Source organism: Gopherus flavomarginatus, chromosome 9 (assembly GCF_025201925.1).
Source record: "Gopherus flavomarginatus isolate rGopFla2 chromosome 9, rGopFla2.mat.asm, whole genome shotgun sequence".
NCBI lineage: Eukaryota > Metazoa > Chordata > Testudines > Testudinidae > Gopherus > Gopherus flavomarginatus.
This window is the reverse complement of record NC_066625.1, coordinates 65,348,404-65,376,260: the sequence shown is the minus strand read 5'-3', so window position 1 is coordinate 65,376,260 and position 27,857 is coordinate 65,348,404. Positions and strand designations below refer to the sequence as shown.

The 27,857-nt window shown below is 39.6% G+C and overlaps 1 protein-coding gene across 1 annotated transcript; it reads right to left on the bottom strand.

Moving 5' to 3' along the window:
* Positions 1–133: 133 nt before the first annotated feature.
* SLTM (SAFB like transcription modulator) lies at positions 134–26,968 on the bottom strand. Its single transcript, XM_050967928.1, has 21 exons — positions 26,673–26,968; positions 25,499–25,586; positions 19,052–19,116; positions 18,475–18,666; positions 18,155–18,202; positions 17,083–17,110; positions 15,254–15,722; positions 14,657–14,706; positions 11,729–11,847; positions 9,707–9,856; positions 9,513–9,622; positions 9,242–9,402; positions 8,752–8,843; positions 8,339–8,502; positions 7,043–7,223; positions 6,332–6,456; positions 4,529–4,699; positions 3,618–3,932; positions 2,416–2,557; positions 1,297–1,454; positions 134–807 (listed from the first exon to the last, which is right to left on the bottom strand). The coding sequence occupies exons 1-21, from the start codon at positions 26,844–26,846 to the stop codon at positions 699–701; spliced, it is 3,111 nt and encodes a 1,036-aa protein (XP_050823885.1). The 5' UTR covers positions 26,847–26,968; the 3' UTR covers positions 134–698.
* Positions 26,969–27,857: the final 889 nt, after the last annotated feature.

Sequence of the window (27,857 nt, the reverse complement as noted above, 5' to 3'; positions counted from 1 at the left end):
CACTCAAATCCATGCTGTCCCACAATGGTGTCTGCTGTATGCCATACAGGAATACAGAGCTTGTGTTCAAAATGTGTCAGTTTTATTCTTTTTTGCCCCAACAGACTGAAAGTTCCAGAAACTTACTAGGAACTATACAGAATATGAAGGTTTATTTCAAAAGAATACATTTGCAAGAATACACATAGATGCACTCAATGTAACAGTACCTTCTGCAAAAATAGGTTACATAATACCCAGAAATGCAAGAAAACAACCTTATTCTCTACAAATTAGAAAGCAGGTTTTATAGCCTGAACAACCTTCAAAATGTAGGATACTGTTGTGTATGTTCTGTTCTAAGTAGCTAACTTTAAAGCGTGACACTACAGTGCTAATGCTGGTAAATTAAACTACTAGCACACAGCTGCAAACTATTCCTTTATATATTTATACAGTGTAACAAATATTTTGGTTCCAATTTGTTTTGCAGAGCTCTAGTGCCGCAGGGAAAATGCTTATCAAAGATACACAAAAACTATCCAAAATTACAACGCAACTATTAAAAATGCCTCCAAAATTGAGAGGAAAAAAGTAATCATGTTAAAATTAAAAAAAACCAAACAGGATTTCCAGACACGACGTCCTGTTTGTATCTAATCAGGTAAAGTTTAGAAGAGATTTCAATAAGTTATCTTGAAACCAAGCAGCTGTGGATCCTAGAATCTTCGTGGAGGTCCACTCTTAAACGGCTTAAATCCTGAGCCACTTCCCCTCTGCATGGAACTGCCTGTGATCTGTACAACTCTATTAATTGGTGAAGAGTTACTGGAAACAAAGGTTTAAAAAAAAAAAAAAAAAAAAAAAAAGGTGTTACAGGATATTCTGAGTGGAAGTTTTATGAGTCTGTCAAATGTGTGTGTGAACAATACTAAATACTTATGTAATCAACTGTGGAACAGAATTGTACCAAGCCTCTCCTCCTGAGGTTCTAGAACATAATGAAAGCTTTCCTGACAAAGAGGAAGAGGAAGTTACACACTTTACAGCAGAATACACTGATGCAGCTGAACAGTGCTGCTATTGAATAACTGCGAGTAGCAGTGCAGGAATACTCCGCACTGTTATGTAAATGATCCAGATTCATGACTAAGTCAGCTCAGCTCATGGGAAAGATGAGTTTCATGTTGTGCAGCAGCGACCCCTTCACCCGATTAAGTGGCGTTGATTGGTTCTCATCCAGAATGATTATGGTCGCAGTGAAGAGCTTTGAGAGCTCAACAATGGGGAACCAGGGGAAAGGAGCGTTTTTTGTACCTTGTATGTGGAGACATCATGCCACCTCTTCCACGGCCATCTCCCATTCTCCTTGCATCATGATACCCACTTCCTTGAGAACTAGGTCCATGCCATTCTTTTCTTGGTCCAGTTTCACGACTATGGCGTTCAACAACATGTCTATCTTCATTATAATGCTAGCAAAATATACAGTTATTTACTTCAAGTCTGAAAGGTCACATGGCTTAAATTGCAATGTATTGAGTTACTTGAAGGAAATACACATTTTATGCAATTATATTGGAGAGAATCCAAAGTTCTTGAGAAATAGGTAAATTCTATCATAACTCAGTGTTTAAAGGTAAAAATCACTTTACAAATTCAACAATTAGAACTGGCATTTCTGAGTCTGATCCTCTTGCTTCAAAGTAACATTTTTTTACAATGCTAATATGGGAGCTCCTCTGTGAAAGTGTTTCTGTGCAGCTTTAATTTCGGGAAAGTGGCCTGGTTCCATGGTCTGGGAATCAAGAAACCTGGATGCTATACCCAGCTCTGACACTGATTTGTTTTGTGACAGTGGACCAGTAACTTCACACCCTGCATCAGTTTCCTCACCTGGAGAGCATCAATAGCTATACTTCCCTTTTTTGAAGGGTAGTTAATGTTATCTATAGGTATCAGAGAATAAATTGAGTCTCAGAGTTTCTTGGTTAGCCAATGTCATACTAGCACAGTTGTCACTACATACTACAGTGCCAGCAAGGGCAAGATTAGAACTCTAGTTGTTCTTGGGATTTTTGTTGTTACCAAACACTTTAGAAAGTCGGGTACATAATTATCTGAGACAGAATGCCCAGCTCTTAGGGAGAAGGCTGCATTGTATTCCAGTGAACTACTCTCCCACCAATGGATGTGATATCAGTGGTTCAAATAGCAGCTACATCCATCCTTCTGATCCACCTGAACCACACTAGATCACCAAGAGAAGTAATGGTGACTCACTTTTTGGATATTTAATGAAAAAAAAAAAAAAAAACCCAAACACATTACCCTTTAGCACAGCACAGCACTATAAATACTATGGGCACAGGGTTAGCTCATTCTCCAACAGTTTCAGAAAACATTAAACAGTTATAGAGCAGTAAAGAAACTTACCTGTCCTCCGCTTCCTCTTTCTCCTATGACTCCCCGTTCTCCCTCCCTGCTTCCATAACCAGAAGTGCTGCTACGGCTACCGGGAGCAGCACTTCTCACATGTCCAGACACCTCTCTTCCTGATCTCTCTGGTCTCTCTCCTCTGTAAGAGAATTACCTAAATCAAATTTTTCTTCTACTAACAGAAGGCAGTAGCTAGTAACAACTTTGTGTTTAGGCTAGACAGAGTCCAATTTTCTGTATAGTGACTTACAAGTAACTTCCTAAGAAGCAATTTATAAATCTGAACTGTGTCCGAATAGTTAACTCATCTCAAAAATTGCTAATAAAAATAGGATGCCCCCATCATTCTCTCAAAGAGCTACTTACCACCCTGCTACTATGCATGCCCTAGAAGAGCACAGCAGAAAGCAGGAACAATAAGCAATACAGGGAGTCTTTGGACTTAGACACAATTCGTTCCTCAGAATTGCATTGTAAGTTGAAACACTAAGTTGAAACCGCTTTTCCCATAGGAATCAATGATATAAAAGGGGGATTGGTTCTTGAACCAAGGCTTGATACACTATTTTCACCACAATAACCCAGAGTTTTGTACTAAATGAATTACAGATGACTAATGTTACAACATGAATGTATTTACTGTACACTATTTTTTTTAAACAGCATTCAAACAAAACCTCACATATGCTACTCAGAATGCTGGCAACACAAGCTCAGAAAGCCAGGGAGAACAGCACACATGCTGAGCCTTAGCCAATCACTGTTCAAGCTTTTTGACTGGCAGAGCCCAGAGCCAGCAGCCAAACACACACAAGCAGCAACCCTACCCAGCAACAAACTATGCTGCTGCCTCAAAGCCAATTAGAAGCGACCCTTTTTAGCTCCACATCAGTATATTGCAACCAGGAAGTGATTTCAAATGAACTTTGTGCAAACTGAGCATCCTAAGGGCAAAACAGGCAGTGAACGGAAAAGCATCATAAGGGGCGTTCAACATAAGTCGGGCATCATAAGTTCAAGGATTCCCTGTACGGTCAAGTTACGGCAAACATGAACAGAATGCAAGTTTTAAACTGCCATTCTGATTATCTCATTTGTTTGTTTAGGCAAATTCTACAGTTACCACTGATGCTATAAATTGGTTGTGCTGGAATCACTAGCAAATAACTAGCTTTGTCTAATATCCAGCAGACTATTACCTGGCATCCCGTTTGTCTGTGCTTATGCCTCCCTCGTTCTTCCAGTTAGTTTGTCTAGGTGGATTTGAACCAGTCTCTCTTGGATGACGACCATGTGATATTTCTGGCCTATCATGAATTATCACTGTTCTTCTCTCATCTCTGTCTCCTCGCACTTCTCGTCTGTCAGTATCTCGAAGTTCGTTTCTTGGTTGTGGGGGTTCATTTCTTCTGGACTCACTGAAATTCTTAGGGTACCTCTCAAACCCAGGCTCCTCTCTTCGCGCTGTTGGGCGCGTCTTTTTTCCTTCACTTTGATTTACAAAGCGTTCTCGCCTGTACAAATTGGAGGGCAGGATACATTATTTGCCCAGTCCACTAACTTCAGCTAGAACACCAGTTGCTTCCTTACCAAGTTCAGTCAATTTAGTAGCTATGTACATGAAATTACTAAAAAGTGAACACCTACACTTATTGTAACTATTACAAGGTTCAACTCACAGCAGGTTTCAGAACACTTAATTCTTACAATCAGAACATTGTTACAGAACTCCTTTCCAGGATTATGAAATGGGCTGGATAAACCAGAGATCCAACTGAAAAAGTATAAAATTAATCCATGAATTTTACCAAAAAGTTTGAAAAAGTCTGTTTGGGCAAATGTTGCCATTTAGTCACATATTACATCAATATGCTATCTAGACTGCCATGAAAATGTAGCTCTATTAGCCTCCTATGAATACTAGAGACACTTTTCAGTGTTTTGTTTTGAAATGCTGAACCCAAACATCAAGCCTTATTAAAGGCTATTTCCCCCAGTATCTGTCTTAGGGACCCAAGGGTAGAAATCTCAAATACTTCTCTGAGTCTCAAGCAGGTCTCCAGTACCTCTTAAAAGTAAAAAACTTAGTAACTATTGTCCGCAATCATACCTTTCAAAAGAGGATGATGGCACTGACGAACCCTCTGGGTATCGCCCCCTCTCTCTGTGGTCAAAGTCATTAAACCTATTCTGCTGGCGACTGTAATCAGAACCATGACTAAAGCGTGCATCTGTATCCAAGGCCATCTTTTTATTCTCATTCCAGTAGGGATCATCTCGCCTTTAAAAAACAGACATTTTTAATGAATATCTTACAGCAAGCTACAATATTTGAATTCTGGTCTTTTTACTATAGTGCAGAAGAGAGAAAAAAGTTTTCTTCGAAGTGAGTCCGTCCGTTATTTAGTCTTCAAGAAGTCTCCAACACGTGTAACCATGCTCAGAACTGATAATTTGTTCCAATTTTTCATCAGGAATTTGATAAATGTATGACTTAGTTCACTGCTTTCTAATGGTCATGTTAGGAAAAAAGAAAACAAAACTAGAACACATGATAGTTTCCATTTTACCTCAGACTGTCTGAAGTGGACAAATATTCTTGGTTCTAAAATACTATCTGTACAAACATCCAAGACTACCAGTAAGGACCCACTGTCTGATTTCTGCACAGGGTAGAATCTCTGACCAGTGAACGTCAGAAAAACTAAAGGTAAATTCTGTCTTTCAGACAAAATTACAAGAGCTAAAATACATTGACATGTGGAGAAGAACAGTATGCAGAATGTCCCAGTCAGCCTGGTCATTGGAGACATTAAAATCACAGAACTATGAACAGAACAGATCAGATTTAGTCTATTTGCAGGCTCCCTAAAGAAAGCCCATGTGTTCATTAACGTGCAATTAATGGCCTTGAAAACTGAAGTCCTATTTCCCATGAAGTACGTACACCATTGATAGCAGCAGCTGTATTTTGACCCATGGGAAAATCATGACCACCTCAATGAAAGTGATTTTAGGTGATTCCTTACACACAGTTGAAAATACTAACAATAGTGCTGGTTTCATTCTTATCTGACAAGTAGTCTAGTGGAACGCCACCTGTTCAAGTCACATGGGTCAAACATCTGCCAGCTGGCAATTTTTGTCACTGACCACTCAACTGGGAAGAAACTGATACAGATATCTAGAAGCCAAGGGCTCTGTATTGCATTACTGATTCACTGAGCCATCCAGCTCACAGGATCTGAAGTTTTAACACCAAGAAGTGGTAGCTGGACAGTAAAATAGCATGCACACAAGTCTCTTATGCTCCTGTTGGGCCATGAAGGCTCTATCAGAAGATGTTTCCTTCCTAGTGCAGAATTGTCTCTCTCCACAGTTACGTTACATTGATTTAGGCATATTAGTCCAGGGATTCTCAAACTTCACTACACTGTCACCCCCTTCTGACAACAAAAATTACTACACAACCCCAGGAGTGGGGACTGATGCCTGAGCCAGCCCAAGCCCCGCCACCCCAGGTGGGAGAGCCAAAGCCAAGCCCCACTGCTCCAGGAGGGGTGGCGGGGGAGAGAAAAGCCCAAGGGCTTCAGCCCCAGGTAAGAGGTCTGTAACCTGAGCCCCATGACTGAGGCTTGAGCTTCAGCCCTGGGCTGCGGGGCTCAAGCTTTAGCCTTGGGCCCCAGCAAGTGTAACTCCAGCCCTGGCAAACTCATTAAAACAGGGTTAAGGCTCAGTTTGAGAAGCGCTGTATCAGTCCTTAGCAAGTAGGTCAGCAGCACTGGATACTCGTTTACAGTGGCAAGTGTTGGATCCTGGCCAAATAAGTGTTCTCTGCGTGGGCCCACTTAATGATAAACAGAGATCACTTGGTGGCAGAAGTAACAGATTAGCAACTTGGAAAATACACTACCTGTGATCTACATCACGTGGACGTTTCAAAGAGTTCCTTTTCTCCTGTTCATAACGAAGCTGCTGCTGCTGTCGACGAAGCTCCTCCCTTTCACGAGCAATACGCTCTGCTTCTTTGCGACGCTCCTACCAAAAAAATAAGGGAGGATTACTATATAATGAACCTATTAGCTTTGTACTAGAGGCAAATATGCAACAGTTGCTACAAATACAGAATTAATTCCCCACTCACAATCAGATCAAATTCAATTTCTGTACTAATATTGGAGAAACTTGCAATACAGAAGAAGTAGTTTTAGACTATTGGGATCTATTAGACATAACTCACTATATGAAAAAGAGTGATAGGACCTTTGGTATGCCATCTCATTAGCCAAGAGTTTGTCACTAGAAAGTTTTAACATTTCTAATATCAATATGCTCTGAAAGGCACTCTCATTTTCTGTCTGCAGTCAATTCATAGTTATAGAAGAAATATTTGCAGATTTAAGTTAGATTTATGTGGCCAACAGAATCCTTTAGTCTCTTGGTTGTGGACTTCCACTGAGATCTAGACAACTCTCCGTATAAGCTACTGAACAGCCAGAGGGAAAGCTCACTGTTTACAAGTTATATTTTCTACTTAAGAGAATCACAGCAAATAAAATGGAAAGGATTAAATACAGTATTGTAACTTGACGTAATACTGCACTTTGTGCATACTGGCCTGTACCTGTTCAATACGAATCCGTTCTCTTTCCAAGCGCTCTCGTTCCATTCTTTCCCTCTCCAGTTTTTGTCGTTCAATCTCCAATCGTTCTCTTTCCCTCTGCAAGCGCTCACGTTCCTCACGTTCACGTATGATACGAATGCGTTCTCTCTCACGACGCTCTCTCTCAGCAAGTTCTCTTCGTCTACAACATTAATTTAAAAATTATGGCTTATTGTGGTTGTTTGAGACTGGTTTCTCCTGTGCAATACTGCCACAGCTGTAGTCAGCAAGCGTTCAAACTGAAAGACATGGCTGCTGGCAGGGCCCTTTTTTTTTTTTTTTTTGGAATTCACTTCCTCCTTTGTCCCAAACAGCTCGAAGTGGGTAATCTGAACAGCATGCTACAAAGTCCATTTATTTAAGAGGTCATCTGAGGTGCACGTAGATTCAGTGTCGATAGAATGGGGAGTAGGTGTTAGTTGTTTTTTTTTTTAATTGGCACCTCTCTGCTGCTACTGTCTGCATTTTGACTTTGCCAGGCTGACAGCACAGCAAAAATATAAAAGGTGGGAGTTAGATTCTTTGCTGTACACAGCTTGTGGCAGTTCCAGCAGAACTAGAGAATCATCATCAGGGAGCTAATTACAGCTCTCCCAATTCTCACAACAGCTGGCTATAGCTAGGCCACAAGTGTGCAGCATGGCCCCACTCCTTCCCTTCTCCTTCTCCCCCTCCCCCGCCGCACTAGGCTGCAGAGGGGGAGATGTAGCAGCCTGCTATATCATCGCTACACCTGCTGGAAATCCCCACACTATAGGAATGCCAACAGGTAACTCATGGGTTGCTTCTGCTCCCTTTGCCGAGCTTGACCCACATAGAGGGAGCAGAATAAAGCAGAGTATCTATCCAGCTTCAAAGAGACAGACTGGCCTACTGGCTGCAAAAATACCAATCCCATATCATGCCTCCTTGTCATTAAGGTGTATTTACTGAATTAGCTATTTCTAGTCACATCTTTACAGTCAATTGGACTAAAGATGTCAAGAGTTTACAGAAATAGACTGATCACACGTAAGAACTGATGTAACACAGAGTTATGAAATACATATCCCAGTTATTCTACTTTACGGACACTAATTTCTGACTTTTTGCACCAAATTTGGGCTTCAGATATGACGGAAGTATTTTCATACCAATTTGAAATCTGAGCATGAAAAATGCTTGATGAAATGCCCTATAATCGGATTTCCAATAGCAATTTTACCCAATTAAGTCTTAAAATAGTCTGAACTGAAACAAAAAATTTTTGATCACTACCTTCGGAGCTCAACTGCTCGACGTATTCGTTCCAATCGAACCATGTGCTCCCGCATTCTTTGTTCCTTCATTTTCTCAAAAGGCAAGATATCCTTTCTACCTCTGTACTCCCTGAACTTCATTTTATCTTGAATGAAACGCTCTTTGTTCCTTAGCACCAGTGGCTGCAGACAGAAATTTCAGTTATTTCAAAAGTCACATGGGACTAGGGGGATTTCTGAATACTATGCTAGTTTACAATATGACAACAACCTCAAGAACTAGTTAGCATGGACAACACTATTGACACCTTAGACTATTCTGAAGCTAACAACTATCTGCAGATAGTTACTTGGCTTATTAATTGGAGATAGGTGGTTAGAAAGTAATGTGAGACAGACAAGACTGTGTGTCAAGGTTAGAGAGATACTTACTTTATCAAACCTTCCCCTTCTCACTGTCCTAGTGTGACCCTGATCTCCTTTCGTTTGGTCTAGAACTACCATCTGACCTGGACTTTTTCCACCTAAGAAAAATGGGTTTAAAACAGTATGAATTAAAGTGGTTGATTTAACACTACAGTTACAAATGAAAATAACTTAACATTCTAAGATGGTCAACTGCCTGCTCTGGAAAGTTTACTTGCTGAAATGCAAAATATGAATATTAAAAATTATGACGACTATGATAGGACAGGTATGTCAATACATATGTGTAATAAACAGTCATACAAAAATCTAGTAGTCTGTAAGACAGCACTGGAATGACTTTCTAACTTAGTGATGACAGCCCTCTTGCTGAAGGTTTTAAGGAAACAAGGTTTTAGGGTTTATATGCAGTGGCATCTAGGGTATTATCTGGTGCCGTAAAAGCAAATGAAAAGATGAAAACAGAGGCAATAGGAAAAAAAGCTATATTGCATACTTATTCGCTTCTTTTCTTCAGTTTTTTTAGTGGATTCTTGATTAGGGCCACTTGATCCATTATCATTCTTCTCATCTTTACCTTCAGTTTTCTTAGCTTCTTTACTTTCTTTTTTCTCCGATTTGTCAGATTTCTTTTCTTCTTTTTTGGCTGACTGAGTTCTTGTTTAAAAAGGACAAAGATAGTAAGAAAGGTTTGACTATATAGTTTCCGTACACATCATTTTGTTTAGACAGTTCATCAAACCAAAAGATGTAAAGCAAGCTCTTACTTGCTAGTTTTATCGATTGATGCAGTCTTCTTATCCCCCATGTTTCTACCAGAACCAGATTTCTCATCAATTTCTTTCTTCAGCTCTTTCTTGGAAGGATCACCTTTTACCTACAATTTTTAGAAAGGTACATTTAATAGAATGCGACCACATATACAAAGAATCCTTATGTAAGGAGTATGCACTAAACTTACTTTCTCAACAGAAATTTGTTGTCCATGCAGCTCTGTGCGATGGAGATGTGCAATACATCTAGCCACCTCTGTACTGGAAGACATGGTTACAATGCCGTAACACTTTGCTCCAGGGCTTCGTGCATTTGTGACCACCTTTGCGCTAAGGACCTAAAAAAATGTAATATATTTGAAGAATAAAGCTTAACATTTTGAATGTAGCTGGTAGAGACAGGAAAAGAATCTCTACTCTTAGTGAAAATTCTCACTAAGGGTAAAATTTTCAGAAGTCTTGAATATGTTACCCAACTCTCAGCTTAGTAATGACAAGTTGTGTATCTGCTCAAAAGTAGATCTAACACAAAAGTCTAAAAAGTCTTAGTGTATATGAAATACAAGAATAAAATTAGTACTCATCCACTAAAGTAACATTTTGTTGAAACTTTACCACACTGTTTAAGTTTGTTGGCTAGACAAATGAGAAACCAACAAATTAAACTGGCACTCAAACTTCCATGCAGCAATCCACTCCACATATACATATGGAGGAGGGAACCTCTTTCAAGAGTCAATATCAGACTGTCAAGTAATTTCAGTAGTGTGTGCCAGGATGCCTCTTGCTGAGAGGAAAGCACTGAGCAAGGTGTCACCTCTGGCTCCTAGTTAGGTCAAACTTGCAACAAAGTACATAAATGCTGGGGTGTCATTTTTAGTTTCTGCAGCATTCAGGCAGCAGACTGGAATTTGTACCGCAGCTTCAATAAATGAACGTTTAAACATGCAGTACTGTAGCCCCTTTTGATATACGTCTGTTTACACTGTTCTTAAATTCAGTTTTTGATAGATCATAGATTATTTTACAGTAATGCAAGTCTGCACTGTAGAAGGAGAAAAGGGCAGAGCTGGAGGTTTCATCACTTGAATAGGAACAGTTAAGGATGTCAACATCTGAGGTGGTGTGGGAAGCATTTCAGGACTGTGGGATATACATATCAGTTAGGTGTTCGTTAGAATAACCAGCAGTGGAATAAATGTTCATATGTAATTTATAAATACAGGCTTCTGGTTCTAATAACTCACTGAGATGCACTGTATACTCCTGAGCTTCTGAAGATTACACAGATGCAACTATAAGACCATAAAAATATTTAAATGAAGATTTAGATTCTGTGGCAAACTGCATGTCGGAAGAATCCATGAAGTCCTGGTGTCAAGTCTACATACCATGCCTAGGAAACAAACCTGTATAAACAGTTTTATGGAATTTAAAAAGTTTTGTTACAACACGGAAAGCTAAGTCAAATTAACAGTTAATACCTAGACCACTGTCATGACTTTTGCAGGTCTCCCCAACCCAAAACTGTAAAATGAGGTTAGCAACTGTCTAACAGAGCTGTATATTTATATTAAGGTGTTATTTTAAGATGCAAAAGATTGCGTGGATCCTTATTTCAATCTGAGAGGCTTCTTCATTTAGCTTCAAAGTCAACTGGGAACAAGTTTTAAAACAGACAAATAAGCCACTCAGAACAAAAAAGGCCACAACCTTTTGTGCTATTCTAATTACTATTCAGAGGAAACAAAGACTTTTGCATCAAAAAGAATTAAACTCTGGCTATGAGAAAGTGACGACTTCTGCAGTCCAACTCCTCCTTAATCCCAACAGGAAGATGTCATTTTAGGCTGTGCTACAAAACCTTTCCATTTGACCACTCCAGACTATGGCATATGCATTGGACAGAGACTGACCCTTGCAGGTTTTGAGAAGGAGAAATGAGAACTCAGTTGGTATGTAGGTAGTAACTCAATATCCCTACCTCCCCTCATCTGTCACAGAAGTTACTCCAACAAAAACCTCATCCTTCACTGCCAAAATACTCCTGCATAGACACACACTTATTTTGATGGCAGCTCCTGATGTTACCGTTATGCAATTTAGGTTTTCTATTGGTCAGTGAGATATGGTCTTAGATCAGCTCATGTTAAAACATAACATTTGTCAGTTTAGTTCTTTCAATCAAAATACTGAACACAAAGAAATACCTTTCCATATTTGCCAAAGAGATTTTTCAAGTCAGCAGCTTTCGTGTTGGAAGAGAGTCCACTAACCCATAAGTTTCTAGTTGAACTTCCACTGCTACCACTAACACTGCTTGCACTTCCTGGAACAAGTTTCACAAAGAAAACTTGAAGTTACTAAGATGTGGTCTAATGTTACCAGATCATTAAATAAGTCATTATTACCTCAATTCATACTTTGAGAAAAGGTACCATTAATTCATATATAGTCTGACCTCCTGTATAATACATACCATAGAATTTCATCCATCCAGTTACCCCTGTATTTAGCCTAATAACTAGTGTGACTAAAAGATATCTTCCAGAAAGGCATCCAGTCTTTTTCTGAAGACAGATCAAGAACCCATCACTTCCCTTGGTAGTTTGGTCTAGTGGCTAATCAATCACCCTGTTAAAAATTTGACTTTGTCTGGGTTTAATTTCCAGCCACTAGGTTCTTGTTATGCATTTCTCCGCTAGATTAATGACTCCTTTAGTGCCTGGTATTGTTTTTTCATGAAGATACTTGTACAGCACTGCAAAGTCACCTCAATCCTTTAGCTTCTTAAAAAAGAAGACTGAGCTCTGTGTCTTCCACTGTAAAACATTTTCTCACAAACTTCATATAATTTTTGTGGCTCTTTTTTGGACCCCTCTCCAATTTTTCAACATCTTTTAAAATGTTGACAGTAAAACTGGATGCAGTATTCCAGTAGTCACCAATGGCTTAGTGAGAGGCAAGATCCCCTACCTCCTCACTACTCCCATTTATACATCTAATGATCACATTAGCCATTTTTGCCAGAGCATCACACTGGGAGCTTGTGTACAGTTGTTTATCCACTATAACAGCTAAATCTTTTTCAGAATCACTGTTTTTCAAGGAACAAAGACTGCAGGTCATACCTAGATATATTACCTTGCAATTGTTTGTACTCAAATGCATTTATTACTGAAACAGGATCCTAGACATACATATAGGCAATGCCAACAGTACCAAAATTGGAACCCTACAAACTATTTATTCTAAAAACTGACTTGTCGCCATCCTATCTGAAGGTCCTTAATCTTTTCCTATGTCATCTGGAAAAAAGACTACTTATTCTGTACTGAGCCTAAGTAACAACAAAAGGGAAAAATCTGAACTAAGTAATTGACTGTAATGCTTAAGTGTACGTATTTAAAAATCTTAGATGGGGAATTTTATGAATACCTAATGCACAGACTTTTTTTTACAGTGTACTGCAAATCCAGCAAACTGTAAGTGTCCACATGTTTTAAGATACCTCTGTGAAAATCTTTTAGTTGTCATCTGATGCTTTAGTTGTAACAAAATGGAGTTGCTGTATCCTAGTTATTAAAATGTTATTTGAAGTTATGCATGAAGTTAAACATACAAAAAGAACATAATGAACATGTATCTACAATACTATGAGGGGGAGTTAAATTTCACATTCAACATGTAAAGTGTTTTTCAGAAGGCAAATTCCATTTGCTGGATAGCATTCTGTTTAGTTCCAAATAAAATGTTTTGTGATGAGGACAATAATTCTATGCATGACAATTTAAGGACTTTGCTATGGACCCTCACTGTGGTTCTTCCCAGTGTTTATGGCCTTTTAGACTTGGAGAGCAGTTACCTTACTATGCTCACCAACTACTATTTATGTAATTCTTGTTGTAACATCAGATACAGTAAAAGCAAATGGAATTTCTTGACAGACCAACAGCTAAAAGGAGTTAAGACTGCTAACTATATAGTAAACAAATGCCTGTAACTGGCATTGCTCCTGGTACAGCTACTCAGTTGACAGCTTTCATTTTTTTAAAAAGGGTAGCAATGCAATGCCAAGACAATTTCTATATACAGTAGAACCTCAGAGTTACAAACTAAGTGGTCGACCACACACTTCACTTGGAATCAGAAGTTCGCAACCAGACAGACAAAACAAAAAAGCAAATGTACTACAGTACTGTGTTAAATGTCAACTACCAAAAACAAACAAACAAACAAACAAACAAACAAACAAACAAACAAACAAACAAACAAACAAACAAACAAACAAACAAACAAACAAACAAACAAACAAACAAACAAACAAACAAACAAACAAACAAACAAACAAACAAACAAACAAACAAACAAACAAACAAACAAACAAACAAACAAACAAACAAACAGTGAAAGTTTAAAAATATTTGATAAGGAAACAGTTTTTATGCTTGTTTCATTTAAATTAAGATGGTTAAAAGCAACAGTTTTCTTCTGCACAGTCAAGTTTCAACGCTGTATTAAATCAATGTTCAGTTGTGAACTTTCGAAATAACCATAACGTTTTGTTCAGCATTATGAACATTTCAGTTACAACCAACCTGTATTCCTGAGGTTATAACGCTGAGGTTCTACGGTACATGAATTTTAGAAGAAAATATCAGAGTATTATACATCAACGGACACAGCTGTGACTAACTTTAGGTTCTGTATCTAAAATACTTATTCTTCAAAATAAAGTCACAAGAACCAGAAATGGAGCTGTCCTTCTGCTCATGATTGATCTGAAGTACACTGATGTGTTTTCACTTATTTGATTAGGGCTAACTAACTTGAAAGGAGCTTGAAGTATAAAAAAACACAGGAAAACTGAGGCCTAGTGTACTCCTACCACTACTGACTTCAGTCAAAAATTGAACCAATTCTCTAAGCTATTTTAGTCCATGGTAAGAAAGATATAACAGGTTAAGAGATGTTCTGCAGTAATTTAGCTTTTGGTCACTTCCTAGATTGATTCCCAAGTATCGCATAAAGTAAAAGGTGGCTATCCAATTACTATGGATACAATTTTACACTATTCTGTGGTGAAATCACAAGATATAGCAATATAAAACTAAGTGTTATAGTAGGAGGTAGGTTACCTTTATCATCCTTTGATGTTGTTTTGCTTTCTTTGGATTCCTTAGCAGAGCTGGAGAAGCAAATCATCAGAAGAAAATTGAAAATACAGAATTTTAGACATCACATTTTATACACTACTACTAACAGCCAAGTTAACATTTCAAAAAGGGCCGTGGACTGGGTTATATTTGTACAAAATGATTCCCTTATGGATTCTTGCACTGATTTCCCCAAGATGCCTGAAGATCTAGATTTTTCTGACAATTCTATTCAGTGGATATATGGCAATCTTCTCCAGATTTCAGGACGGGGACTTGACTTCATTTTGTGTTCTTAGAACTGATAGCTGTTCATTACCATCACCACAAGGATACTTAAACTTGTCAATTTGAAAAAAAAAAAAATTGCTGACAATTCGACAATGCAATCAGTAGGACATAGTGTCTATACGAAGATCTTGAATTTTTAAAAAGTAACTTATGGCGGTCAAAAAAAAATCTATAGGCAGGAGCATAAGATATTAATTATAAGATGCTTGCTGCTACCCCCTTAATGTAGAGTGATCTTACTGAATGCTGGTACTCAGTATCGTAAAGAACGGACATAGAAAGACAAACCTCTTTGCTTGACCAGAGGCCCCAGTAGACGAGGGACCTTTCTTCAAAGTGTCCTTTTCTTTGTCTCCAGATTCTGCTTTCTTTGAACCTTCTCTGGCTTCCTTCTTGACAGGATCACCCTTCACGCAGTCTTCCTTCTTACCATCTTTATGGTTCTCAGTCATCTCATAATCCTTTCTTTCCTTCTCCAGGCTCTGTGCAATGGTATCCTGCCCATCTTTTGCCTTACTTGCTTCAGAATCTGTAATTTTCACATTTTTACCTGTTTCTAGGAGGTCATCACCATCAAAATCCAGAGTGATGGCATCTTCAGCCTGGATTGTAACCGATATGTTATCATCCTCAGCTTCTTTCATAGATGTGTTAGCTTCCATCTCTTCATGAGCCGAATGATCAGCCTCAGCTAGGCTTTCTTCTGAAGGCAGAGGTTTAGATACTTCTTGTATACCATCACCAGAACCTGCTTTATCTAAGAGGATTTAACAGGAATAAATATGGCAAAACAAGAAGTTTAAACAATTTCATATGCATAAGCTAGAATAGGACCTAGAAAATACAAAGCCAGTTATTAGCACTGATGGAAGGTTAGGGGGGAAAAAACAAGGTGTATTAACATGTAAATAAATCCTTCACCCAGGATCACTTATTCGCCATGACAAAATACATTTTCTAAAAAACAAATACCAACAAACAGCAGGGGTTAGAAAATGGTTCCATCCTGCAGATACCAGTTTTTCATAGCCAGTATCCATTTTCCACTTTAGGTGTCAATATGCCATAAAGAAAGGCTTTCTTCAGATGCTTGCAGTTTGATTTAATCAATGTTTGAAAAACTTCCCTGTTGTAAGACTTTTAACCTTCTAAAATCCTTAAGAGTTACAGTTGGGAGAGTCTAAGTCAGTCTTCAATACAGTTTCACGGTTCTGTCTTGATCCTCCTTTCTGAATGGTTGTTTGGCAGTCAAGATAGCTGAACAAGTCTGCTGCAGAAACCGAAGTGTGAACTTCAAAGTTCGTAGAAAACTGGTTTTCAATCTTCATCCACTTTGCAGATTTTCAGTATTCATTCTCAGTCCCATAAGTAGTATCTCCAACAATATTCTTGCATTCACAGAAAACAAATGCTTCAGCGATAGGGTCCCTCGTAAACAGTGAGTCTGTAGGTTTATTCAGTAACTTCAATACTGTCCATCTTGTTTAAAGTGAAAGTGCTCCATGTCCTTTCTAGTCCACAATATGTAGAATCCTTTGTCTTCTCTCCAGAAAGTCTCTGGTTGGTCAGATGTGTCACATTGCTTCTGTAGTGTTAGTTAAGTAGAATGGCTTTTTTAAAAAGCCGCTGTTGAGACTCCATGTTTCTGAAAGCTTCCTTTACCATCCTAAGCACAACTTGGCAGCACGTGGATGACAGTATGTGAAAAGTCAAGTAGATGATGGTCCATAATTGGTAGAGTTTTCTAAGTTCAGTATAGTAATGTACTGTCTCATTCAGTTACACATCTACCAGTTACTGCAGTGAAAGTCTTCAATTTGTGCATCAAGATTTACTGCACCATAGAAACAGAAGTGCTTGCATATTTGGTTTGTTTTTGTTTAATTAATAATAAGCATACATCCACCACAGTAACTGATATGTACTATCATCCACTTTTAAGAGAAAAATAAACCCACTGAGTACATGGATCTTAGTGAGCTTAATGCAGAGACAGTCAATATTTAATACTGGAGACAAACCTAATGTTAGACTAAATATTAAGCAAGTTTCACTTTTAATCTACCAGTTTAAGGTGTTTTTTAAACCTCTCAACTCTACTAAACTTCAAAACGTACCTTTTTCATTTTCTTCCTCTTCACCATTCTGCAAGACAGGGGGAAATAAAGTTTAAGTATCTGTTTGCTACAAGAGTTTAAGCACAACAGTTATTAATTTCAAATCCACAGTAATCCAAATTTTTGAATTAAGGAACTGTTTCCAAAAACTAAAGAGTTTAATTAGAAGTTGATGGTACAAATTGTTTATACCATCTTTTGCAGCCAGTTAGAATTCATACCACAGCATTCAGTAACATCTTTGTTTTCCACTTAAGAACAGTTCCCTTTCTATAAAAGTTCCCTTTTCCATTAAAGGGAATTTACAACTGGTGGCAACATGTTACCAACTTCTACTGTAGTCAACAAAGTGTTACTTGATATGTGTTCTAGAGTTATCGTTGCACTGTTTCATCAAAGGCAATTAATTAGTGTTAGCCTTGGAAGTGAGAGAGCCCCTAGTTTGAATAATATACAAACAAATGTCTGATACATATTCTGTTTAACAAATGTTTACTTTTTTGCATTACAAAGGTTAACTGAGAGGGGGAAGATGATCTGTTTCCACTATATATTTCACACATTCTGGATGTCTTCATCAGAAGTGTCTGGAACTCTGTATGAATTTCAAAACTGGAAGAATTTTACCATTTAAAAAAAAAAAAAAAAAAAAAAAAAAAAGGTATCTGAACCTTCATCTCCAGAACATGTTTAAAATTTTAACTTCGGAAATGAAGTTCTGAAATGAAAGAGAGGAGGGTTTTGTATACCTTGTGTTAGAGATGCTACATATTAGTTCTCAAGTTTCGCTAAAGAGGTATCTCAAAGTATTTTCAGGTCGATTAGCTAAATGTGTGTATAATGCCCCCACAAGAGCCAAGTATAGTCACTTTGAGAAGATCTCTCAAAGTCCACGCCCATCCATAATACAGTGAGCAAATCTTGCATTGCAGTCATTTGCAAACATCTGTATTATACCATCAGAAGCTTAAAGGTTCAAGCCTAATAACTTAACTGAGAAAGAAGGTCACTTTAAGCCAGGCTTTGCTTCAATTTCCTAATCATAAATTTAACAAGACTGTTTGGAACTTACATGGGCAGTTGGAAATGTATCATCTTCTGTGTCCTGAAGATCATTTTCCTAAGTTGAAAACATAGATAAGGGGCTTGCTAAACAAGCTAGTAATAATGATATTTAAAAAGCATCTAGAGTGTCAGGAGATTCAGCTCTGTACTCCTAAAACAGATTAAGAGGAGCAAGGGAGTTTGAAGTAAGTACTACCTCTTTTAGTGAGCTGAATAACACAGACTGAAAGAGACAACCTTTAGCTTCCCGAAGAGTTTGACAGACTAAACAGAAATGTGTTTTTCCAATGAAAGTTCCTACAGATTTTAATAAGCGTGGCAAGGTACCTGGCTTTCAAAATCCTTCTCTGCATCTTCTGTTGTCTTTCTCTGTTTTGAATCAGAATATTTCTTCTTTTCTGAAGGACGCAGTTCTTTAGAATGTGAGTTCTCTTCTTCATTTTCACCAGCTTCTTCAAAGTCCTTCAGTTCATCATTTCCATCTTGATCGCTTGCATCTTGAACCTCCAACTCACTTTCCTTTCAATCAGAAGAACATATGGTATAACTTGAGGCATTTCCTTCCAGTAGAACAAAGCCATTGTTTCTTCAAAAGAATATCAGATAGCTACATTTTCAACATTGTTTACTGTTGTCATTCCTAGAGTTCCCATTTATTTTGAAGCACACAGTATGCTCACATGCAGAAAGTTATGCATCAAGATAAATCAAGCCATATAATTGAATGTGTGTGTAATAAGAGATGATCAAATATCTTGTAGTAGTGTAAACACAGCATGAACAAGGATTTAGATCTCCATCTAAGTTAACTTGTGTCAAATGGAACTTTTCAGCTAAAACTTTGCTTCATTTACCTGACTGGAACAGTTCAGTATATAAGTTCTCAAATAAATTTAGTTATTACCTTGACAAAGGAATCATCTTCCACTGAAGCATCACCACTTAGTTCATCAGTTTCCTGTTTTTTACCTAAAAAGACAGGATACACTAATAACTTCAGTTCAGAGCAACTCCTATTGTAAGACTTGACTTCATGTGCTTTATGATGTGGGAGAAGTAGGGTTCAATTAACTGTTCTGCATAATACTACAGCTCAACTGAATCACTCACCATGGTATAATTCCCAAAGAACATTATATTTTGAGATGAAACTCAAGGGTAATGAAATCAAGTTGGTATGTAATCATTTAATAGCGCACAGTCATCAAGACCCACCTAACAAGATGATACTTTTTCAATTCTGATCCCTCCCCTTTAGAATTTACTCGTTCTTCAGACTCAATTCTTAAATTTAAAAAAAAAAAATGTTATGTAGTAATTCTGATAACAGTGAAGTAGCATTAATTGTAGTGAGCAACCAACTCTAGGTGCTAAACTTTAGACTTAAGACCTGGCAATGAATATCTCCCTCTCAGAGACAACTGTCACAAATCTAGCATTGTGTATGTTTTGTTTTGTTTTGCTTGTTTGTTTTTTTTTTTGGGGGGGGGGGGTAAGAGAGTGGATAAAGTGACTGAGAACTCCATTGGAGCCCACTTATCCTTTCTAGATGAGTAAGCCAGATATTGTGCACTTCAAATAATTCCAAGAATAAAAGACACTGAAAAACTTAATCCCAAGAATCAGCCTGTGAGTAACCTTTTAGAAAAGATAAAAGTGCACATTCTGATCAGAATTGGTAGAACTGGGTTGCTGCTGGAATCCATGACCAGATGCAACTGGGATGACGTGGGCAATTAGGATCACTGAACTTCCCCAAAGAAGGCTTTTTGCTACTTAGTATATTTGACACATTAATGATTTGTTCTTCAATTTTTCACCATACCCTTTCTTCCAGTGAATGGACCATATATCTAGACAATTAAAGTTCATCACTCCTTAGCACAAACAGCCCCACATCCACTTCTGATGTAATAAGCATGTTTGTCTCTTGAAGAAAGATCAACAACTTTTCTTTTTTTTTTTTTTTTTAAATCTAAGAGGCAAGTTCTAAACAGTACTTCAAAACTTGCAAACCTCCTGACCAAACAGGGCAGACATTGACTGTTCTCTCTCATTAGTTACATGAGTAAGATACAGATAAATGCCCAAACTAGTTTTTATAAATGCATTTTTAGATCAATTCAGATTTGAATTAAAAAGGCATCCTTTTGCCATGTTTAGCATTGCTCCTTTATATTTAAAGTGCAATACCATGAAATTAGCAAGGTACAAGTGGCAAAGAAAAAATTATAATCAAAAGGCATGTTTTAAGAAGCTAGTCTTCTTTAGGTGGGGAGTGACTTCACAACAGAAAGATCCATTCGACTCCATGGAATCCTCAGCTCTTGGAAACATGAGTCTAATCTAGACTGGTTTAGAATCGTACTTTTTTTTTTAAACTTGGGCAATTTGTATCACTCCAGTAGCAGCTATATTCATGTATGTTCCAACAATCTTATAGTTCACATAAACAAATGATAAATGAAGAATGAAATGTAACTAAAAGCAGTATTATTGAACAGTGTCTTCTGTACTTGTCCTTTCGGCATCACAATTTGCTTCTTTAAAACATAACAAAAACAAAAAATCAGTCATCTAATTGAATGCCTTGTTGGCCTTCACGGGACTTCTCCATGTTCTACCTTCGATCCTTGAACTTCTCCTGCACCTGTATCCAGATAAACATGCACACTATGCTCATGAGGCAAGTGTTCTTGATGCTACAGGTGTCCAGCAAAGGCCTATTTAATTTAGCTGTCAGTCTCTAGACTCTTCAAAGGGTGTTTCTAAAATTCATCTGCTTGCCTTGTGGAGGAAAAATTAACTAGAAGCATTGGGAGGCAGGGGGGAGAAGAGGTACCCTTCCTCCCCCTCCCCCCCCACATGAAAGTCCTCAGACATTATGGCACTCAAAGGCATCCTTCTTGAAAGCCAGATTTCTGAAAGTGTCCTCATCAGAAGCCAAATAAATGGGAGCATCAGAATGATTTTTTTCTTTTTTGGTATAGCCTAGACCAGATGGGAGGACACTTGCTGTTATTCCAAGTCTCTCCATGATGATCAAATACTTGCAATCCACCTTAATACACTGCAATAAAAGCAAGCCCACATTTATTCCTTGATGTTACACGAGTGTTCGAAGCATGAGAAAAGACAGTCTTCATCTTCAAGCAAAACTATGATGCCCTTATTCTCTCAAAAACGTATCAATACAACTTATTTTAGTGCAATTACTACTTAAAGGTGCTGATGCAGATAGTTCTCTGTTAATGCAACATGCCTCTAATATTGACAATATGTTTTGACAAAAAAAGGCCTTCAGAGACTGAAGTGTTCCATAATAATCAGTGGTGCTAATGTAAATGAACTAGATTACCTCTGGTCCATCCACAGGTGAGCAAGGACAGCGTTGTATAGTGTGCCCACACCGCTAAGGTCAGACCCCCAGAAAGCATTTTTCAGTGAGAGAACAATTGTTATGCAAGATCAGCATCATCTAAGGGACGAATACCTGGGGCTAAAAGGCACATATGTTACGGTCGTTAGAGAATACCTGGTAGTGCCTATGAAGCAAAGCAAGGTGGCAACATATAGAAAAGTTCCTACTTCCAAGTCATCCAACAAACACCTGTTGAAACACCAGTGTTGCCGATTTCTTCTTCTATACCCCAGAAGAAGAAATCATACAGTGACATGACTGGAGGGCCAAATCATGAAGAGGAAGATGCAGCTCTGGAACAAGAGTGGGCCCACACAGTGAGGACGACGACAATGGGTTGAGAGACCGCAAAGGGAAGCCTCAGCCCTGGAAGAAGCACCATCCATGGTGAGTGAATACTGCAGGACAGTGCCCAATAATAAAAATGGGGGACAGAGCTAAGATCACACAAATAGACTGAGGCATTTAGGAGTGTTCCAAAGGAAACTGAGTTAAATGGTGGTGGAAGATTATCTAGTATAAAACAGATGAGTAATCAGTTTTTCCTATGGAGAGCCAGATGCCTATTGAAAACTATCAGATAAAGATATAGGTAACCAGGGAGTAGTGGCAGGGAAATGTGAATACAGACTGCAGAGTTTATACCAAGAAATGTGATGGAACAAGTGGTATGACTGTGTAAGTCACTTCAAATGTCACTATCTCTCTTGGATAAGATATTATGGTTTTATTGCACAGCAGTATTGTGTACAGTTTTTGTACTGATGACAAGTAGCATGTTTGACAAAAGATTATGGAATAAAATTTTGATTACACAATTCTGTGTTGTTGGATGTCATTAATTGTCAAGAAAACTATGGGTTTTTTGGGGGAGGGTGGAGATCTGCCTCATCTTTTAAGTATTTTATTATTTTTGTAAAACTGACATTCGGGGGACACTATAAAATTTAGGGCCATGAAGGCTAAGTAGTGTGGAGGAATAAGATGACAACAGTACTATAGCATGTGCTAGTACATATACATCTTTTAGTGATACAATGGGGTTGGATTGAATTTGGTTCCTTTACTTTCAGGTAGTAACAGGGTCAGATAGCTACAGGCAGATGCATGTTACTTCCACCAACACACTGCCTTTAAATTGGAATTATGGCCTGAAATTAGACAAAGGAAGTTTGTCATGCGAGACCAATGGGTCTTGCTTAAACATAGTTTAACAAACTAGCGTCCTTGTTTGCATTAGCATCTTGGTATTAAAACTTGTTTTAATGTTTACTTCTCATTCATCATGTTTTATTTTATGCTATAGACAAAATGTTTCAATCTCAAGTTCCCCAGCATTAGCACAAAGCTACAGCATTTGGGTTGCAAATGCTCCAGGAGAATGTTCACACCTAATAACGTTTCACAGAAAATATTACATAATTCCTTGTAGGTGAGCTACTACATCTGACCTAGACATCTCAGTTACTAGGATCTTCACATGTGGCCAGAACAACATTTTGGTGACAGCATTCAGCACTGAACAGGAGGTTAAAGAAGCAAGATCATTTTCAAAAACAAAAACACATGTGCCTGCACACAAGAGGAATTAGCTATTAAATTCAGGAGTGAAGAGGCACAACAGAAGTTACTCAAGCAAGTTCTATTTAGCACTCAGTTTTATCTTGGCCTGAAACCGTAGACACCTATTAGATTTTTTTAATTTTGAAAGCATCTACTGATTTGCTGTCTGAAAGGTTTGAAGATGCTACTTGAATGGAAAAAGCTTTGGTCTCTCCTTTCACAGATGTTCCAAAGAAGGCTCTCTTCTATCTTATCCTTCCCCCAGTCTCTTTCTAATGGATCTACTACTTTCCTTACAACTTCAGTGGCAGCCCCTGCTGTTCATAGCTTCCCACCCCCCCCAGTAGTAGCTGTATCAAGATCAGGGAGCAGTAAAATTGTCCTTACCATAACGTTGTGAATAGCATCAATAAAGCCTGATAGATACTTAATAGCTTCACCCTACAGCTGCTTGGAGAAAGCTATAGGCAGCAGAAAGATCACTATAGCAGTTTGTTAGCAAAGGCCATCAGGGAGGGAAAACTGTATCTATTCACATTGGAGGACTGTTTTTTAAACCAGAATGGCTAGAGTCTTAGGGCTTGCCTACACATACAGTGGCGCAGCCGCACGTCTGGTGAAGACGCTCTATGCTGATGGGAGAATGCCATCCATAGCGCTGTCCACACCGGCTCCCATGTCGCTGTAATTTATGTTGCTTGGGGGTGGTTTATTCAGATGCCTGAATGACATAAGTTATGCCGACATAACCTGTAGTGTAGACATAGGTTAAGTCTTAAAAGAAAGCTCAGTTTCTGGAGGAAATCAATGGCTTAAATTCCCCTGCTTACCAGGGAAAACTTCCTGGAACAAGCTGATCAATGTATTTTTCAAGTGCTAGTCTTTCTAACTGGAGGAAGCTGTTAGGTTTATAAGAGATTAAAATAATAGCATTTTAGCAGAAATGTTAAATCTCTACAGTGGAAGAGAGAAACAAGCAGGAGGGGAGACCAACATCATGAGGTTAAATGAATGCATATAATCCTAACAAAGTAATATCTGGTTGCTAAACACTTTGTTCTCAATGTGGAAGAAACGGTCTTACCATTTCTGAAAAACCAAGACTGGGAAAATATGACAAATCATATTGACAAATGAATACATTTCTCCAGGATTTTCACTTTAGAAGATGAACATATCCGAATATGGTTAAGAGTATAATTCTTCCACGCAGTCAGCCTAGCAGTGTGTTTGTAATTTTATAAAATTTAAATATGAAGTGTGAATTATATTCAGGTTCTATCAAAGGACCCTTGTTAACAGAAACGTATGTGAATCAAGTAAGTATCCCATTATAATCAATGTCCATAAGTTGTTTTTTTTTTTTAAGTGGGTGAGAGGAGAAAGCGAGAACTTGTCTTAAGACAGATGGCATCTTTTTCAAAAAGGGTTCATATTCTGTGAGTAAACCCAAAATTTAACTCTATAGAAAAGCTGGAAGCCACAACTTAATTAGCAGCTTTCAAAGACTTGCCCCACACAGTAATAGTCTCAGAAGGCAGGGCAATAGGGTGGAGATCTAGACTATCCAAGAAGGACCTTGTCAGAGGCTAATTCAATATAGTGATGTGTATATCATTCATGATTTAGAGGGCTGAGGAAGAAAGGAGGTAAATACCAATGGTAACTGCAGGAGTAACAACTCAGGTCTCAGTTTACTTTTTGCTAAATATACAACCTGGGTAACAAGATCAGCAGAAAGGTTTCTAAATTTTCAAGCTTCTATACAATTTTGTTTCCTCCTTAACAATGCAGTAATTTCACATGAGAAAGTGAAATTATTAGAAGCAAAACCAAGTCACTAGTCTATGTTTCTTTTTTCATTTATCCCAAGCAGTACAGATAAGACTTATTCAAAAATTCTTTATGCAAGAATATTTCAGTGTAAGATTGACATGCAATTCAGTTTTAGACTGGCCACTATTATTTTTGGTGTACAATCACCACCATCACATGACACTATTTCTTTTCTCAAGTTGGAAGACAATCTTAAATAAAGGCTGAGCATTTCCAGAAAAAACACAGTAAGTAGCTGATACCTGTAAATATGTGAGAGTAATCAGTACCACACACAGTCCTCAAGTTTGTTTTCTGTGGGGGTGGGGGGGTTGTGAGGAGGGGGGAGAGAGACCCTATTTGACTAAATTTATAGACAAGTGGGCAAAGTTGTATCAAAGACAACGCCTCATAATTTGGGCAGATATCCACAAGCACTATTTCTCAGTATTCACAACAGGTGAAGACTTATTTTTAATTTGACAATTAAACTTTTAAAAACCTTAAGTAAATAGATTTTTCACAGTATAATTTGCATTAATGGCTTTTAACCTTTGCCTTTTGTTGGCTTCTTGATAGGTGTATCAGCTGAAACAGTTATTTCAATGTTATCTGGATCTCCTCCTTCTTCTTCAATAGCCTAAATAAGACATAATAAATATTGTTTTATGAATTTTAACTAGAAGTTGATAATTTACATACAAAAACCCTAATTACTTGTTCTTCCTAGATACAAAGTATTTCTTACAGGATTCAGATTAGATAGTACGTTTAAGACTTGAGGAGAAGAGGAAAATAATCTAGGTAAAGGCAGCAGCCTAAGTGATAAGTGTAACATTTTTACAAAATGTAACACATCAACATACTACTCACACAAAACGGAATGGTACAGGGCAATTTAAATGTAAAGACAACAACACTTAGGCCAGGTCAAAGCCCTAGGAAAATACTCTTACAAGAGCATTCCTGCATTTACACAGGCCCGGCAACTCGCCACACGTCATTTCGTGGCAGCCATACCTTGAGATGCTCAGTGGATGTCAGAAGGAAGAAGAAAGCAGACGGCCTTCTGCTGTAAACAGCCCTGTACAGACCCAACAGAGAAGGGTGCCAGGGCAACAGAACCACCGAGCTTACAAAGCAACGCAAATAGCGTCACCCATCTATGCCAACTCTGAGCAATGGCAAAACCGGGGCTCGGGCCAGGCTGTTTTACAGGGGGAGCCCAGCGCCAGAGAGGCGCCTGCCTGTGTGTGCTGGGCTCAATCCCGCAGTACGGGGCTCCCAGGAGCCGCTACCCCTACCTCGGAAGGGAGCTGGCAGATGAAAAAGGCTGTGGCGATGTCCAAATGCAGATTTCTGCTCAGGCCAGGCCGATGGCACCAGCCCAGGGCACCTGCGGCCCGGACACCACGCCCAGCCTCCATCCCCAACCGCAAGCATTTAAAACACTCGTGCGGCGGACTCCCAGGCCGCGCGGCCAGATGAGCCCCTCAGGGAGTGCGCGGCCGCCGCCGCCCTCGTGGGCGGAGAGGCCCCTTCGCGGGCAGCGCCGTGAACAGCAGCGGTTCACTCGCCGCCGGAGCTCAGAGCCGGGCCGCCCAGCAGCGGTTCGCCCGCCGCCGGAGCTCAGAGCCGGGCCGCCCGGCAGGCTCCCGAAATCCAGAGAGTAAAGTACGGCCTGGCCTGGCCCGGCCTGGCCGCGCGGCCTACACCGGCCTCTCACCTGCTTGAGCCGGGAGATGAGCACAGTCTTCACCCCGGTGATGTCCAGGTTGCGCCGCTTCAGCTCCGACTTGAGATCGATGACCCGCAAGTCGGTGATCTTCTTGCTCTCCATCTGGGCTGGCCCCACGGACGGGGCAGCGGCGGGAGAGGAGACGGCGGCAGCGGCGGCCATTTTAGGGCGAGTGAGCGCGGCAGCTGCACGCACAATGAAACCCCCTCAGCCGCTTGCTCCCTCCCTTCGTCAGTACCCGGATGGCGGCAGCACTGAAGCGGGCATGCGCGTTGCTCGGCTGTCTCCTGTTCTCCGAGGCTTACCTGGAGCCTCGCTCCGTCGCAGCACAGCCTGCCCGCCCGGCGCCGGGGGGCGTGTCCGAGGGGTTCTGGTCTCCGCCTGGGGGCTGGGGGTGCTCTGTGGGGAGGAGGTGAAGGTGGCGCTGGCCATGGGCAGGACCGAGGAGGCTCTCGTTGTCTCCGGCTGCAGCCGCGAGAGCTTGTCAGAGGAGACCGCTGGGGGCTGTGGTATGTGCTCTGCAAGGCTCCCTGCTTGGCGCCCAGGCTGCTGTCATGGGCAGCCCCTGAGGCCCAGGAACCACTGTGCAGAGCCTCTGATCAGCCAGCCCTGGGCTCCCTGGGCATCTCCGGGGCCTCTGAGGTTTGGGAGCTTCTAGGCCACAATGGTAGAGTCGCATTCTCCTAAAGAAACTGTATTAGCTTACGGAAATCATTAGTATCCTGAAAGGTACTCCAGCATCGCCAGCCCCAAGCTCTCAAAAACCACGAGTCACTCCCCACCCCAGAATGAGTGGCTTAGAAATCATGAGAATTTAAAATAATGAGTGGGGGGATTCTTTGTATTTGCCTTCTGTTTTTTGAGCCGTTAGGGTTGATGTTTTCAAGTCTTTCTCTGTTACTGGGAGCCTTATCTCGACAGGCAAAAATGAGGTGCGGTTTTTCCAATTGCCTTAGTTCCTATTTCAAGTCAACCTGTTTTGTGGGAGGAAATGCTTGACTTCTTCAGCTGAAGGATGAAGAGGGGCTATAACTGGTCTATACCAGGGGCAGGCAACCTATGGCATGCGTGCTGAAGGCGGCACACGAGCTGATTTTCAGTGGCACTCACACTATCCAGGTCCTGACCACTGGTCCAGGGGGCTCTGCATTTTAATTTAATTTTAAATGAAGC

What these genes read in the sequence shown, in the direction of transcription:
- SLTM (XM_050967928.1), bottom strand. Translation starts at nt 26,846, where the DNA reads ATGGCCGCCGCTGCCGCCGTCTCCTCTCCCGCCGCTGCCCCGTCCGTG. An exon ending in TCATCTCCCGGCTCAAGCAG is followed by an intron (nt 25,587 to 26,672) that starts GTGAGAGGCCGG and finishes TGTCTTATTTAG; the next exon opens with GCTATTGAAGAAGAAGGAGG. An exon ending in AGAGGAAGAAAATGAAAAAG is followed by an intron (nt 15,723 to 17,082) that starts GTACGTTTTGAA and finishes AAATCCTCTTAG; the next exon opens with ATAAAGCAGGTTCTGGTGAT.